The following is a 15,193-nucleotide window of genomic DNA, read 5'->3' as shown; positions in this document are numbered from 1 at the left end:
GTTTTAAGCAACTCCAGTGCTTAAGTTATTGTAAAATGACTCTTATCAAAAGGCTTTTATTTTTATCCATAAAAAGGTTGCTTTCTCCTTACCCCACATAGACCCAATGAATTTAATAAGATTGAAAATTTCCTAATTTAATTTCTATTACTAATCTGTAATATTGTCTTTCAGGTTCTAGAGCAGAGATTCATTGCATAATATAGTTTTATCATATTAGAACTGCAGTGATTATTCAAAAGACAACTTACCCACTGGTTCCTTTTGATTCTGAAAAAGAATTTTGCTATTACTGCCATCCATGTTTGCCATGTTGATTGTGTTTCCATCTGTCCAGTAAAGTTTCCTTAATTCAGAAAAGATATGGTTTAAAAATATTAGATGTATATCTGCTTGTTGACTAGAAATATACATGAAAGAAGAAAATTAATGTTAAAGTAAATTTTTGGCCCAGTATTAATTTCTTATAGGAAGGTCCCAAATTGTAGAGCCACTTGCTTATAGTAACCTTCATAGTTGCCTGGGAAGAAGGCATCACTCTTGCTTTTTCCTATAACTGAAGGACAATTTTCTATCTCACTTCTTTTTACCTCCTACATTCACAATTGAATATTTAACTAGGACCACAGTAAATTCTTCCCATTAAAAGTAATGCATCAATATTGAGTTATCTTGGCTTTGATAAATCAGGCATCTTAGAAAGGAACTGTCATTTCAACCATTCCCATGGAAAGTGCTAAGAAGAAAGAATTTATTTTAGCCCTACACAAGCTTTCTATGTGGGTACATGCTGACTAACCAGTAAATGGGAGAGTCTAATCTATTTATGATAGCAACATGTGGTAAATGTTATTAACAATTTGTTCTTGAAAAGAAATCACTGACTGTTTCATGCATTTTAAAAATTGTGATTCCTTAAAAACAAAAATTAATGAGATTTTATAATAATGTATAAGAATCTGATTTTATGCAAATAACAAAAATCTCTAACCAGGGATCCCTTTTACAATTTCCATATTCACATTTACTTTTCTGACTCTATAACATATACGTGTCCCCTTAATTAGACTAAGATTTGTATTTTATTTTCAGGTACAGTAGATATTGAATATTATTTTATATTAGTTTCAGGTATACAGCATAGTGGCTAGACAATTATATAATTTACAGAGTGATAAAGTTTTTTTTATATAAAATCAGAGCAAAGATGTGTGAAATTTTAGAAAAACTTAAAAAATAATCATACTTTACCCCCTGACTGGGTGAGCTGTCAGACACTGTGGCTTATCGATTCCATGAATAATTGAGGTTTTCAAAGAGCCATCTAGTCTTGCCACATTAATCTGTGTTTCATCAAATTCTGAGCTAATCCAGTACAAATTCCGTGAGACCCAATCCACTGCTAGCCCTCTGATACTCTGAATATCTACAAAACAGGAAAAAGAAAATTAAAAGTAAATGAAGTTTCTCATTCTTTCGGTTTTTCAAGTAAGTTATTTTCTGTCTCAGGGAAATTTTAATTTACACTTTAATTTGTTAGCTAAAATTGTACAAGATTGTAATAGCATTCCCTCATCAGCCCTTCTTAAAACATGAATAATCATTAATGTCTTCCTGCCCAGCCGTTTTGAAACCTGACACCTCAATTAGCATTGAAATTACACTAACAGTCCATGATTCACTAGGAAACACTTAGCAGCAGAAACAAGCTGCAGTCCTATGGGCCAAGGTGACGAAATTCAAATTAGAGTAATAGCTTCTCCAGTTGGTAACACATCTTTCTAGTTAGGAGAAAGTACTTGTGAAGCATCAACAAATGTGCTATTTTATGTTTTAAGTGCCAATTTGTTACTGAAATGAAATAAAACAAGTCAACTTTCCTAAAAGAATTAATAGACTTGAACATCCTTCAAAATAGAAAGTTAACCGACTAAGATATGAACAAAGAAACTAAAACCTTTTTAACATTCCTCCATCGTGGATTCTACAGAAATCACTGAAATCTAATCAAGTTTCAGTACGTTATAGCCAATATGAATATTTGGGTTGTTATTCCTTGATTATTCAATTAGGCATTAAAAAAAAAAGCGATGGAATTTAGGCTTAAATACAATTGCACATTTTAATTAAAGAAATAAATTAAAATAAAGTCTTAACAATGATAGATACTAGAAAACCTTTTCAGCATATTAACATATAAAGTAGGCCATTTAGAACCCTACCTGCGGGATTTTATAACTCTAGCTTGGCCTTGCCTTGATTTTGCAAAACTTAAAAAATGTGTTAGCGGAATGTACCTTCTGAGTTCTCTAGACCCATCTGTGTCACTCAAGCTTACAAAACAGCTGGAGACTGTTAAATGAAGATGCTGACTCAGCAGGGGTGGTGCAAGGCATGATTCTGAAAGTTCTAACTAGCTCCCCCTTGAGGCTACACTGCTCCAAGCAGAGGCTCCAATCTAAGTGCCTCTAGAACCCCGCATAGCCACTGCTACTTACCTCATGGAATTGCTACATCTTCCTATTTAACATTTTCAAAAAAGGCCACAAAGCTAGATTTGCACCTGAAAAGGAAGACTCCAGATTGCAATATTTGCCAACTGGTTGAAAATTAAACAGATCAAAACAATACACAGAGGCCTGGCAGTTCTGGGTCAGCTCTACAGTGTAGTGTTGGCCTGGGGACCTCCACCACAGCAGATTTCCTGGAATGTCGACCACGCTGACTTTCCTGCTCAAAAATCCTTGAATTGTTTCTAAATAAGTTTTAATGACGGTGCCCTTAGAAGATATTTCTCAGGTTTCAGTAACTCTAATCAACACCCTCTCACTCTGCAACTGACCTTTTATCATTAATTTATTGGTATATTGGTGGATTTTGAATGTGAACTTCATTTCTAAATTCAAAATTTGAAATTTATTTTTATTTAACCTACTCACTTCCCTCTTTTCTAAAAAAAAAAAAAAAAAGAGAGAGAGAGAGAGAGAGAGGGAAAGAAAGAAAAGAAAGTAATACAACACCTCTGTAAAGCTCAATCTGCCATGTCTGATACTTCATTATTTGCCCCATCCAGGATATTTATTCCTCATTCTCCTTCACTCTCTGGAGTTAATTGGTTGCTGAGAGATAGATAGTATTACAATGAGACCTGGCTTCATGTTTTAGGTTGTGTACCTGTATTTTGTTTTTAATCAAGTCACATAAATTTTGGCCTCTTACAGGAAAATTAGTGACCTGGTGCACAAATTCGTGCACATTGAAAGGAAATTAATTAGAAGAAATGTTTTAATATTGCTATTTGCCCTTTCTCTATAATAGAAGTGTCAACCAAATTCACGATTGACAATTGCAGATCGAAACACACGCATGCAATTAGCGCCAACAAAAGCTTTATATGTATCACGCATACGCGAGTCAACTTAGCCTTTTATATATATATAGAATAAACTCGCTTAATTAGACCTACTTTCTGATGTAGCTAAACTTTTTCCAGCCCAGTGAAGCATACCAACTTCTCTTCAGGTAACTGTCAGCAACACAGCAGTAAATATCAACACGAAGCAGATTAATATTGTAGATCACGCAGGGAGAACAAAGGGTAAAATATTTAACTGCAGCAGTGTTTGACTATAGTCTGTGCAGTGAGAAAACCTGAAGTCATTTTGAAGGCCCACCATTTCTTACTTCTTTTCAGTCAGCTCAAGTTTCTAAGCTTTCTAAATCTCTGTTTTCCGGCTAATGAAAAGAAAATAGGATTCCACCGAGTCTCTTATCTATCTCCTCCAGGACTTCTGTGAGGATCAAATGAGATGAGGCATGGGAAAATGCTTCACAGACATTTGGTTACAGTGTAAAATGTTTCTACCTGGGTATAAAGCAAATCGTGTTTCTGGGCTGAAGAAAATGCAAGGAGACTAGTCGCTAGGGAGAGGAATCCAGGCATTGCTATGTGACGTCATTACACAGATGGACACTTAGCAGATTAGCCATTTTATATATATAGATTAGGCTAATTATAGATAACACAAAGGATTTCTGTGAATATTTTATTATATGATATGTATTTGTGTACCTTAATGCAGGGTGGAGGGCTACTTTGCCAATCCAAAGACTTAATATCTTCTGTATTTTTACTCTGGATTGCTTGGTATTGGCAAGAATAATGAAATTAGTTTTTATTTTCTCTAAAACACATGGCTACCCAAAGTAGTGTTGTTTTTTTGTGGTTGTTTTTTGTTTTTGTTTGTTTTTTTTTTTGTTGTTTTTTGTTTTGGTTGTCTCTGTTGCTCAAAATTTATTTCTGATTGAGTCCTAATCACATCCTAGAGAATACAGTGCACTGTTAAACAGGAGAGCTAGCCAATGTAATCTATTAATACCTATTTAGTCCTTGACAATTATATGGTTCATGCTCTCCCAAATCTACTTCTATCTTTAATACCACAATAGCATCCAGTCTTTTTCCTCTTTCAAGCAGTTGATTTAGTTGCTGCCAGGTTATTTTTCTAACTAGAAAGCTCTGGATCATGACCTTTGTTTGCCCCATGGTATTCCATTGCTTCCAGCCACTTAGAAAGTGATGTCTAAATTCCTTAGCTTGGCTTTCTATATAATCTGAATATAACTACCTTCCCAATCACATTTCTCACTATTTTTAACAATTACCTTACATGTCAATCATATTGATGTGCTTTCAGATTTCCAAAGGTGTCCTGTCCTTTCCAACCTATAAGGAATTCTCTGGCCAATGTCTTTCAATGTAATGTGATAGTTATTTGCTGACATATTACTACTATCACCTATACTTCTTGAGGGCAGGGTCCTTGCTAATTTATCTTTATAGCTCTCATCCTCAAATATATACAAATTACCTTCAAAATAAATATCATTAATGAATTGATGAGTACATTCATAACATGCACAATCTACAATTTTAAGATGTGTGAGCTGAAATCAAAATATCTTAAAAAAAAAGACAATACAGAGGCTTGTGTAGCCATAGGGGCAAAACCTTGCAATGAGACTCTAGGGATTCATGGATTTGTAGTTAGTTGCTCAGTTCAGAGGGTTCAGACCTTAAACTCACAAAGAGTAGGAGAGCTAAACAAGGACACACTCAGGTATTATCCAAAGGGTGTAAATCCTCAGTGACAGGTCACTGGGGAAAAATAATTGGCCTGCTCCAAAAGGAGAATATTTTAAAATAAAATGTTTTTTAAAGTATTATGTGTAAGATAAAGAAAAATGAGTGGGATATTTTAAAAGAAAAATATGCTTTGAAATAATAAGCAAGGTGCATTAATTTACTTTTAAAATTCTCATAAGATATAAATGAGAACCAAAAGTAACTTTTACATAGTTTTAAAAATACAATATAAAAAAAGAAGTATCAGGGGCATTAACTAGCAGCTTAGGCAGATTAACTAGTGAACTGCAATGCAAACCGAAGGACATCAGCCAGAGCCAACACAGAGGAATAAAACGATGAGAGGAATTGGAGGTTACCATGAACTATCTTGCACATGTAGTCAGTTTCTAAAGGTGGGGGTACAGAGACTGGTTAGAGAAAATGGTAAGAGAGAACATCTGAGGGTTTTTTGTTTTCTCTCCAGGTTGATGAAAGACATGACCTCATAGGAGGCACAAGACTCTTAGTGGCTAAATAAAAAAAACATTGTCATGAGGAAAAATAAAACATGAAACGTAGCTAAAGAGAAAAGAAGAGAAAAAAGACTAAAAGGAATAACAATTAGATAAACATGGAGGTTCAATACAGCAATGAGGGATGCCACAAGATAGTGGGATGATATCTGGAGAAGACTGAAAGAAAACAACTCTGAACTTGGAATTTATAGTCAGCACAATTATTATACTATAACAACAAAAACCCAAATAATTTTCTTTAAAAAGGGGCACAGGATTTGAATATACATTTATCCAAAAACAGATATAGAAACGCCAGTATGAAAGGACGCCCAGCATCACTAATCATTAGGAAATGCAAATCAAAACCACCATTAGTTGCCACCTCACACTCACTGGAATGGCTACTATACAACAAAACAAATTTTTAAAAGGAGTTAGAAAAAAACAAGTGCTAAGAGGGATTTGAAAAAATTGGAACACGTGCGTGTCTTATTGGTAGGAATGTGAAATGGTACAGCCTCTGTGGGAGACAGTATGGCAGTTCCTCAAATAATTAAAAATAGAATTACCTTATGATCCAGCAATTCCACTTTTGGGTAAAAAGTCAAGGACTGCATAATGACATTCTGGTCAAGGACAGACCGCATATATGAAGGTAGTCCCATAGGATTACAATGGAGCTAAAAATTCCTGTTACCCAGTGACATTTTAGCTACAGTGACACCATAGCCGTCTAACGTGGTGGCACAAGGCATTGCTATTTTGTGCTGTTCTCAGTCTATTGATAGTAATGCTATTGGATACAAATGCCTGAAGGCACTCACCTGGGTCCTGGCGAGCTTTCCACAGGCACTTCCCCTCCCTAAAGCAAGGTTGCAACTGCACACACCCTTTGGGTTCTTATCCCAGTTGTAAGACACCCTTGAGCAGTAACCATTAGCAAACCTCGAAGTAAAAAAGTTTATGACTTCCAGGCTCAGAAATGCCCAGTGCACACCAGGAGGCACACAGTAAGGTTGGTGGGGAGAGCGCACTGCACACAGGGTCCTGGGCTTCCACTTTTTGGGGATCAGGGATGGGTCCTTGAGTTTCAAGGACTCACTCTTTATTGGTGAATTTGAAACATAAGAATGAGAATTTAAAGCACAAGCATAGAAAAAAAAGAACCCTAACCATTTAGGGAAATCCACCAAGATCTCCAAAAGGAGCCTCGCGCAGAGAGGTGGCCTGATTCTTTATCTTGTTGTGCAGCTGGCAATGAGCTCCTTCAAGATAGCTTGCCAGAAGGGGATGCCTCTTTGACACGGGTGTGTTCAGCAATCAAAGCTTAAGTCAGAGCTCACACTACCTTTACCCACATGTTTGTGGTGGGTACTAGTGCAAACAAATCTACTGCACTACCAGTCCTGTGAAAGTATATCTCATACAATTACAGTGTAGACTATACCATCCAGGTTTGTGTAAGTACCTTCTTTGATGTCTGGTCAATGATGAAATATCCTAATGACGTATCCCCATGGTTAAGTAGTGTATGCCTTTTATACCCAAAAGAATTGAAAGCAGAGTCTCAAAAAGATATCTGTACACCTCTGTTCATCTTAGCACTTTTCACAATAGCCAAAAGGAGGAAATGATGCTAATGTCCAACAAGAAATGTATGTATAAACATGTGAAACACGCATACGATGAAATGTTATTCAGTCTTAGAAAGGCAGTTCTGACACATGCTACAGTATGGATGAACCTTGAAAACCTTATGCTGAGTGAAGTAAGCCATTCACAAAAAGACAAATGCTATATGACCCCACGTATATGAGACACGTAGAATAGACAAATTAGACACAGAAGGTAGAATGGTGGTTGTCAGTAGTTGGAGGGAGGATGGACTGGGGAGTTGTTGTTTAATGGGTATAGAGTTTCAGTTTTGTCAGATGAAGTCTTCAGGAGATTGGTTGCACTATGTGAATGGACTTACATTACTGAATTGTATGTTTAAAAAATGTCAAGATGATAAATTTTATGATATGTATTTTACCACAAGTTTTAAAAGTATCTTTCATAAATGAAGGCTAAATATCTTTTCAGATTATAGATTATCATTAAACTATAGGAACATTAAAAGATGTAACTCAGAGAGAAGAGAAATGATCACAGAAGGAAGGCCCAAGATGAAAGGCGTGAGGGATAAGAACAAAAATTGGTTAGCATGTAGATAATTCTGTATGCAAAAGAACTGCTTGTCAATTCTCTTATTTATGTTTTTTCTATGAACTGGACCTACTGACACCAGCATCTTGAGGGTGAGCACAAACACTTTCTACAGGAAATTAGGCATGCCTTCAAAGGAGATTCCAACTCTCTCTCTCTCTCTCTCTCTCTCTCTCTCTCTCTCTCTCTCTCTCTCTCTCTATATCTTTATATATATATATATATATACATATATACATATATATATACATATATATACATATATTTAATTTATATGCTATACAAATTAATAATACATCCATAAATGAATGATCCAGCTTAAGAAATAGAACATTAAAAATACTTCAGAAGCCTTCTACCCTCACCCTAATTTTATGCCCTCCCAACTCTTGATTTTGTAAGTTTTAACAAATATCTCAAATCTTTATTTTTTTTTTCCTAGAGACTATAGGGGCAAAAGATTAACTTCATATAATCTCGCTATCTCTTAATGCCCTAACCTATAATTATTCCTATCCAACTTACTGATGATAAAGCAAGCCTCCTTCCTTTATTCTCATCTGGATCCATGTCCCCAACATCTTTCCAACTATCTGGTCAATTTCACCTCACTCCATGATCAGGATTAATTACTTCTACAACTGCCATACACTTGGTGTCCACACCTTCTTATACTTCTCATTATTCTAGTCTAATTTTTATTTCAGATTTAGAACATTTCTATAACTTTCTACTTGTATCTTTACCTATGGTTTCTCACGTATCCAAACCAACTTCCTGGTATCCACCTGGTTTATCTTCCAAAGAGACTGAATTACCTGCACACATCTGTAAAAGTCATCAGGGGCTCTCCATTACCTTGTGGGGAAAAAATAATAATAACAGCTCCTCCCCCTGTTATAAGACCTCCTGTAATCTGCCATCATGTTAGCCTTCTACTTTACTCTCCTCCAAGGTCCAAAGACTCCTAACTACTCCCTCTTCTTTGAAGTGTCCAGGCATTTGTGCCTACTGACATCTCAACCTGTGCTGATTTTACTACCATTCCCCCCAAGGCCGAGGTAGACTACAACTTCCTAAGTGGGAACTTTGGTAATCCCATGTACCCTGAGAACTCAGTGCTCCCTGTGAGAAGTGGTTTACACCCATATTAAATGCCTCATTTCATTTATCCTTATAACTTAGTTAATTGTTTAACTCATTCTTTCATCAGATATGAAGAGCCTTGAGATTATGGACTGTCTCAGTTAAATAATAGCCATTGTCCAATCCATTCAATGTCCCAGATACAGAATTCAGGATATGGTGTTAAATAAAAGCAAAAAAAAAAAAAAAAAAAAGTCCATGGAATAAAATTAAATAGCCTTTATATGCTTCAAACTAAAAGGTAATGAATAAACATAGAATTATTTCTTATTTAGCACCTATTGCTCTAGACTAGAGACATAGTTCTCAAGGGAATGACATTTATGTGTCATTTTTGACTTTCTTTTCCTTTAAAAAAAATCACAGATGTTGACATTCTTTCACCAACAGGCTTCCTGCATAAAAGTGAAAATTGAAAATTCTATTCAGGAATAGGCAAAACAACAGATGTTTCCCTTCCAAACTTTCTACTTTAATTCATAGCCTGTTTCTGAAATCTAGCTCTCACTGTTATTACTGACCTGTTTTCATTTATTTCATCCTCTCTGGGGCAATTTTCACAATAGTTTTTATTTTCTAAGCATTTTTATTACCGGGTACAATTAAACTTGCAAACTAGAGGGAATGAATGAATCTTTAGTACTTACTGACAAACAATTGTTGGCAAAAGTAGATAACAATTTCTAGTACTGATGGAAATCTAATCTGAAATAGGTCCAATTAGATTCAAAGTTACATTGGGAATTAAATTTTACATAATGTGATCAAAATATGTGTTTTAAATGGCTTATATTTTTGCAATTTAGAAAAGCATATGATTATATGATAATTTCTTAGCACATAAGAGAATATTCTTTATAGAAATAAACAGGTACACTTCAAATTCATATTCATTTTTTATTCATTTTAACTTCTGGCTAACTCATCCTAACTCTTTAATTCATTCAGATAGTAATAGCACTTGCCTAAAACTGAGTCCTTAATTTTTCAAAGACAAGCAATTTATACTTTTCCCTAGAATAACCAAATACATCAGAGGTCTTTTCCTATTAAAAAAAAAAAAAGTGATTCTATTGACAATGGTCTGGAATCTCATAAAGCTGCCAACATACCTCTGAAAGCTTTTCCTTAATAGTTCAGAATAAACAATGAAAGCATGTGATCTAACCTTTACTCTTCACTCAGGTACTACTAGATGAGCTCTGCAGAGTGTACCGCGTGTATATTAAGGGAACACTGGAAAACCATGTAATGCACAAACCTTGTCATTATATTAACCCTTCAGTTCCCCACCTTACTGAGTTTCCTTATGTGTAAAAGAAAGGGAAACTTAGTGAAAAAGAGGATAGCGTAGGACTCAACAGGCCTAATTCAAACTTGGATGTATAAAAGCTTTTCTGTTTTGTAAACTGAACAAAATGCTTTCTCATTTTTAAGAGCAGAAAGTAGCATTTACTTCAAAGCACTGTATGAGGAATAAAAAGTATATAAAATAAAATAATGAAATATACAAATCTAAAAAGTCTATATTACCCCTAACTTCTATTAGGAAATCTAAGGTATATTAATTTCTTTTTTTCTTACTATGTCAATTACAAGAAATACTTGAGAGTTTTGGGGGGAACCTTTTATCCAATAAGGTATTATTCTGGGCAGTACACAGTATTCAAGAGGCAATAGAACTGTGGGACTATCTTTTTTTTTTTTTAAATATAATTTATTGATCTTTTACAGAGAGGAAGGGAGAGAGATAGAGAGTTAGAAACATCGATGAGAGAGAAACATCGATCAGCTGCCTCCTGCACATCTCCTACTGGGGATGTGCCCGCAACCCAGGTACATGCCCTTGACCGGAATCGAACCTGGGACCTCTCAGTCCACAGGCCGATGCTCTATCCACTGAGCCAAACCGGTTTCGGCTGTGGGACTATCTTAAAAAGACAATTCCAAGACAATTAGGATGAAGTCCTGAGTCCTCTTATAATAAAGTAACTAGAGGCCTGGTGCACAAAATTTTGTGCACTCGGTGGGGGCGGGGAGGGGTGGACTCAGCCCGGCCTGTGCCCTCTTGCAGTCTGGGACCCCTCAGGGGATGACCACCTGCTGGTTTAGGCCCGCTACCCAGGGGGATTGGGCCTAAGATGGCAAACAGACATCCCTCTGGCAGCCTGGCAGCCCTTGGGGGACGTGCACCTGCCAGCGGGGAGCAGGCCGGAACTGCAGTCGGACATCCTTAGCGCTGCTGAGGAGGCAGGAGAGGCTCCCACCACCAATGCTGTACTGGCAGCCATAAGCCTGGCTTGTGGCTGGGCAGAGCTCCTCCCATGTGAGAGCGCCCTGACCACCAGAGAGCAGCTCCTGCATTGAGCGTCTGCTCCCTGGTGGTCAGTGTGTGTCATAGTGATCAGTCATTCCCAGTCCTTCTGCTGTTAAAGTCAGTTTGCATATTACCCTTTTACTATATAGGATAGAGGCCTGGTGCATGGGTGGGGGCCAGCTGGTTTGACCTGAAGGGTGTCCCGGATCAGGGTGAGGGTCCCGCTTGGGTGCCTGGCCAGCCTGGGTGAGGGGATGATGGCTGTTTGCAGCTGGTCACACCCCCTTCAGGGTGGGGGTCTCCACTGGGGTGCCTAGCCAGCCTGGGTGAGGGGATGATGGCTGTTTGCAGCTGGTCACACTTCCTTCAGGGTAGGGGTCCCCACTGGGGTGCCTGGCCAGTCTGTGTGAGGGGCTGAGGGTCATTTTCAGGCTGGCGGGTGACTGAAGTTCCCAACCTCTCCTTTTTTTCTTTTTTTTTTTATTCTGGGATTTATTTACCTTCTATGGCTGTCACTGAACTGAGAGCTGGCTTTAGCCTGAGGCTCGGCTCCAGCTCTTAGACCTCGGCTGCTGAAAGCAGGTATCTGGGTTTGTTTGGCTTCTATAATTGAAACACTGTTGCAACTCCAGCTCTGAGACCCAGCTGGCTGAAAGCAGGTTTCTAGGGTTTGTTTAGCTTCTATAATTGCAACATTGTTTCTTAGAGTGCAGCTCAGAGGCTGGCAGAGGCAGGCGGGGAACCTTGGCTTCCTCCATCACTGGAGCAAGCAAGCCTCCTGTTTGCTTCAGCTGCCTGGCTGCCGGCTGCCATCTTGGTTGGTAGTTAATTTGCATATCTCGCTAATTAGCCAATGGGAAGGGTAGCGAAGTTATGGTTAATTACCATGTTTCTCTATTATTAGATAGGATGATGATGACGGAAGCTCTAAACATATAATCCTAAGTGTCAATTTGTCTCTAGCCCTTACTTTCATTTGAAGCAGAGTTTTAGCTGCTGTGAACTTAAATTTTCTCATCTACAGAACTGAAATAATTTTAATAACAGGTTTTCAAGATTAAATGAGATAATGGTATTTGTCACATCAATGCCAGCTAAGTCATTCATCACACTGGAAAAATATACCTTAGAACATGGATAACTAAGAAATATTTGGGCCATTCGGTTACACTCAAGTATAAGAATTAATTGTCCCCAGAAAGCAGGGCTTCAGTCTATTAACAAGAACATTTGCCAGGAATTGTTATAGCTATTCATTTCTTCTTAGAATAAAATTACCTTTGTTTTTGTAAGGATGCAAATATACATATATATGTATATATGATATAATTGTGCATCAATATTTATTTAGACAATGAATGTGCCTGTAGTCATGTATTAGTATTTATCCTTACACAAAGTGTACCTACAAAAACCACTCTGACAAATAGCTCATGTGGGGAATACAGAAAGTAAGGACAGCTTAGTGTTTCAGGATATGGAGAATGGCAAAGCAAGCAAAATGTTTCCAGTCTCCGTCATGAAAGCTATCCCTAAAGAGCCCCAGTGATTTCCTCAAAAAATGCTCTGCTTGGGGGAAAATATAAAGGCCGGTTTGGGGTCTGATTTTTGAACATGGTTTCACATTAGACTTAGTTGAAGAGAAAGTAGAAAAGAAAGTATCCCAAGAAAATGTCCAATAGAGGAAGGCTAGATGTAAGAAAATACAGAGGCCAATAATGTAAGAAGTAAGAGAAAGGTCCGAGAGTCACTCACAGGGAATTTAAAAGATGAAAGGATACAATAAAGTACAATTATTGGCAGGAAAGAGAGACTTTGATGAGTTCAGAAGCTGAACTGTCAAAAGTTCATCTTAAGTTGTTCTATTAATGGAAAGATATATCAATCCTCAAAAAAGGTTTCTCATAGAAGACAGAAAAAAAGGAACGCCATGCAACTTGTGGGGTTAGAAATGAGAGAATGATGCTTCCACATTGCTCTTCTTCTTCAACCTTCATATTCAATTGAATTACTTTTTATTTTTATTCTTTGATATCTCTATAATCTTTCCACATCTCACTAGTTGGTGTTTGCCCTCTAGTCCAGGCTTCTATCATCTCTTACTAAAATCACTATACCGACCAACTTGCTTCTCTTGGGAAGTTCACTGCTCACCTACCAACCCACCCCTGGTCTCTTAAATCTCTACTAAACATAATAGCTATTATGACCTTTTCCAAAGGCAAAGCTAATCATGTAGCCGCACCCTCCTTAGAAGACTTCCTTGGTTCTCACTATTTTTAGTATTAACATAAAAATCAACAACTTATCCCATAAAGGCTGGCATGATTTAGTTTCTATTTCTTTTGTTCCATCAGTTTGTACAACACATCCCTCTCATTCTGGGCTCCATTCTATTCATATACTAGCCCTCCTTCAATTACTTACCCTATAGGAAATATTCCAATATTTGTAAAAATGACAGAGTTAATTATGATTGATCCTAAAAATATATATGTATTATTAGTAAGAAAATATTATTGCTTAAATTTTGTTTAAGAATTATACATACAGTCTGCTAAATGGAATTTAGTCCTTGTGATTTTTCTCAAAGATAAACTCACCAAATTACTCATAGTTACTAATCTGTTATTATAGACAGAAAATTGTTCCCTCAATTTTTTTGAAGTAGAATCTTTATTACTTTATAAAATTAACAGAGGTTTTGGGGGAATATTTAAAAAGTGTTGGAACAAATTTTTATCAGACTGTCAGTTTTGGGAGGCACCAATGCCCTTTAACTGGTCTCTTGCAATTTGTAATGACCATTACTTAGGCAGTCTTTTAAATCTAATCTAACAATGATTATCTCACTATGTTCCCTGATAAATATTCTGTAAAAGAAGAAATCTTTGCATTCGCTTTTTTTTTTTTGAAAGGTTCTTCTCTTATGGCAATTTTGAAATAAATGTTTGAACAAGCTTATAACCAATTCATTCACCTTGCTTTAAGAGTACTAACCTGAGAGCTAGCATAAATAAAAAAGTGTGTTAGTGGTACTCAAGCCAGCTTTTAGTATTATGTGTGGAAACTCTTGAAAAGCACTGTGGTTTTAAAACCTGTACTTACTGCTTTTTTTTAAAGGATTGATTTATTGCTCAAATAAGTTCTAATTTTAAAATTTTCAGTATGCTTCAAAGCATAGGAGTTTAAAGTATCTATATGGATTACTGATTATCCTGTTCTCCATCCTCCTCCACATCTCTCTATTATGCTTGGGGTCACGAAACTGAAGAGAAACACTTTTTTATTTGTTTGTTTGTTTGTCTTTGTTTTCCCATTTTGCAGTCGTAGCAAACAGCAGATGCTCAATTAAGATTCACTCAATGAAGTAATAACTGATCCAGAAATCACAATATACCAAAATTTAAGCAAAGATTAAGATAATTCAATGCTAAATATTTACATTTATATGTATGTCTCACTTCAGCTATGTTTTCTCCTTTGGGAAAAGTTATTATTTTTTTTAATGGCTAATCCAACAATATTTACCAAGAACCTATGATTCAACCTGTTGGGCCGGGAGGTGGATAGGACCAGGTTCCCTATCTCATTTGTGTAGTCTAGTTCTATAGAATGATATGCAAAAGGAAGTTGATAATAAACTTGAGTCAGAGGGGGAAACCAGCCCTTCCCAATAACCTATATTTTTATGCAAATATAACTATGCCCCATTAGCAAATAGGAGTCTTTTAATCTGTTTATTTAGAAATCTGTACATTTTAAGGAGATCTGTTCTGGAACTTTTTCTTCTTGTGAAACTAGATTTGTAGTTATCACACTATGTGCAACATAATTATAACATCCCACGATTGTTAGGACACAGCATGTTATTAA

At 36.6% G+C, this 15,193-nt stretch overlaps 1 protein-coding gene across 1 annotated transcript in view; it reads right to left on the bottom strand.

Moving 5' to 3' along the window:
* LRP1B (LDL receptor related protein 1B) overlaps positions 1-15,193 on the bottom strand; it is a 1,379,523-nt gene that overhangs the window by 551,805 nt on the left and 812,525 nt on the right. The window contains exons 30-31 of the mRNA XM_036320679.1: positions 1,252-1,426; positions 252-346 (exon numbers count right to left, since the gene is read on the bottom strand). Of these exons, the coding sequence (XP_036176572.1) occupies positions 252-346; positions 1,252-1,426 (270 nt within the window). The remainder of the gene's footprint in view (positions 1-251; positions 347-1,251; positions 1,427-15,193) is intronic.

Source organism: Myotis myotis, unplaced genomic scaffold (assembly GCF_014108235.1).
Source record: "Myotis myotis isolate mMyoMyo1 unplaced genomic scaffold, mMyoMyo1.p scaffold_m19_p_8, whole genome shotgun sequence".
NCBI lineage: Eukaryota > Metazoa > Chordata > Mammalia > Chiroptera > Vespertilionidae > Myotis > Myotis myotis.
Note: the sequence above shows the minus strand (reverse complement) of the source record. Positions and strands in the feature narration are given on the sequence as shown.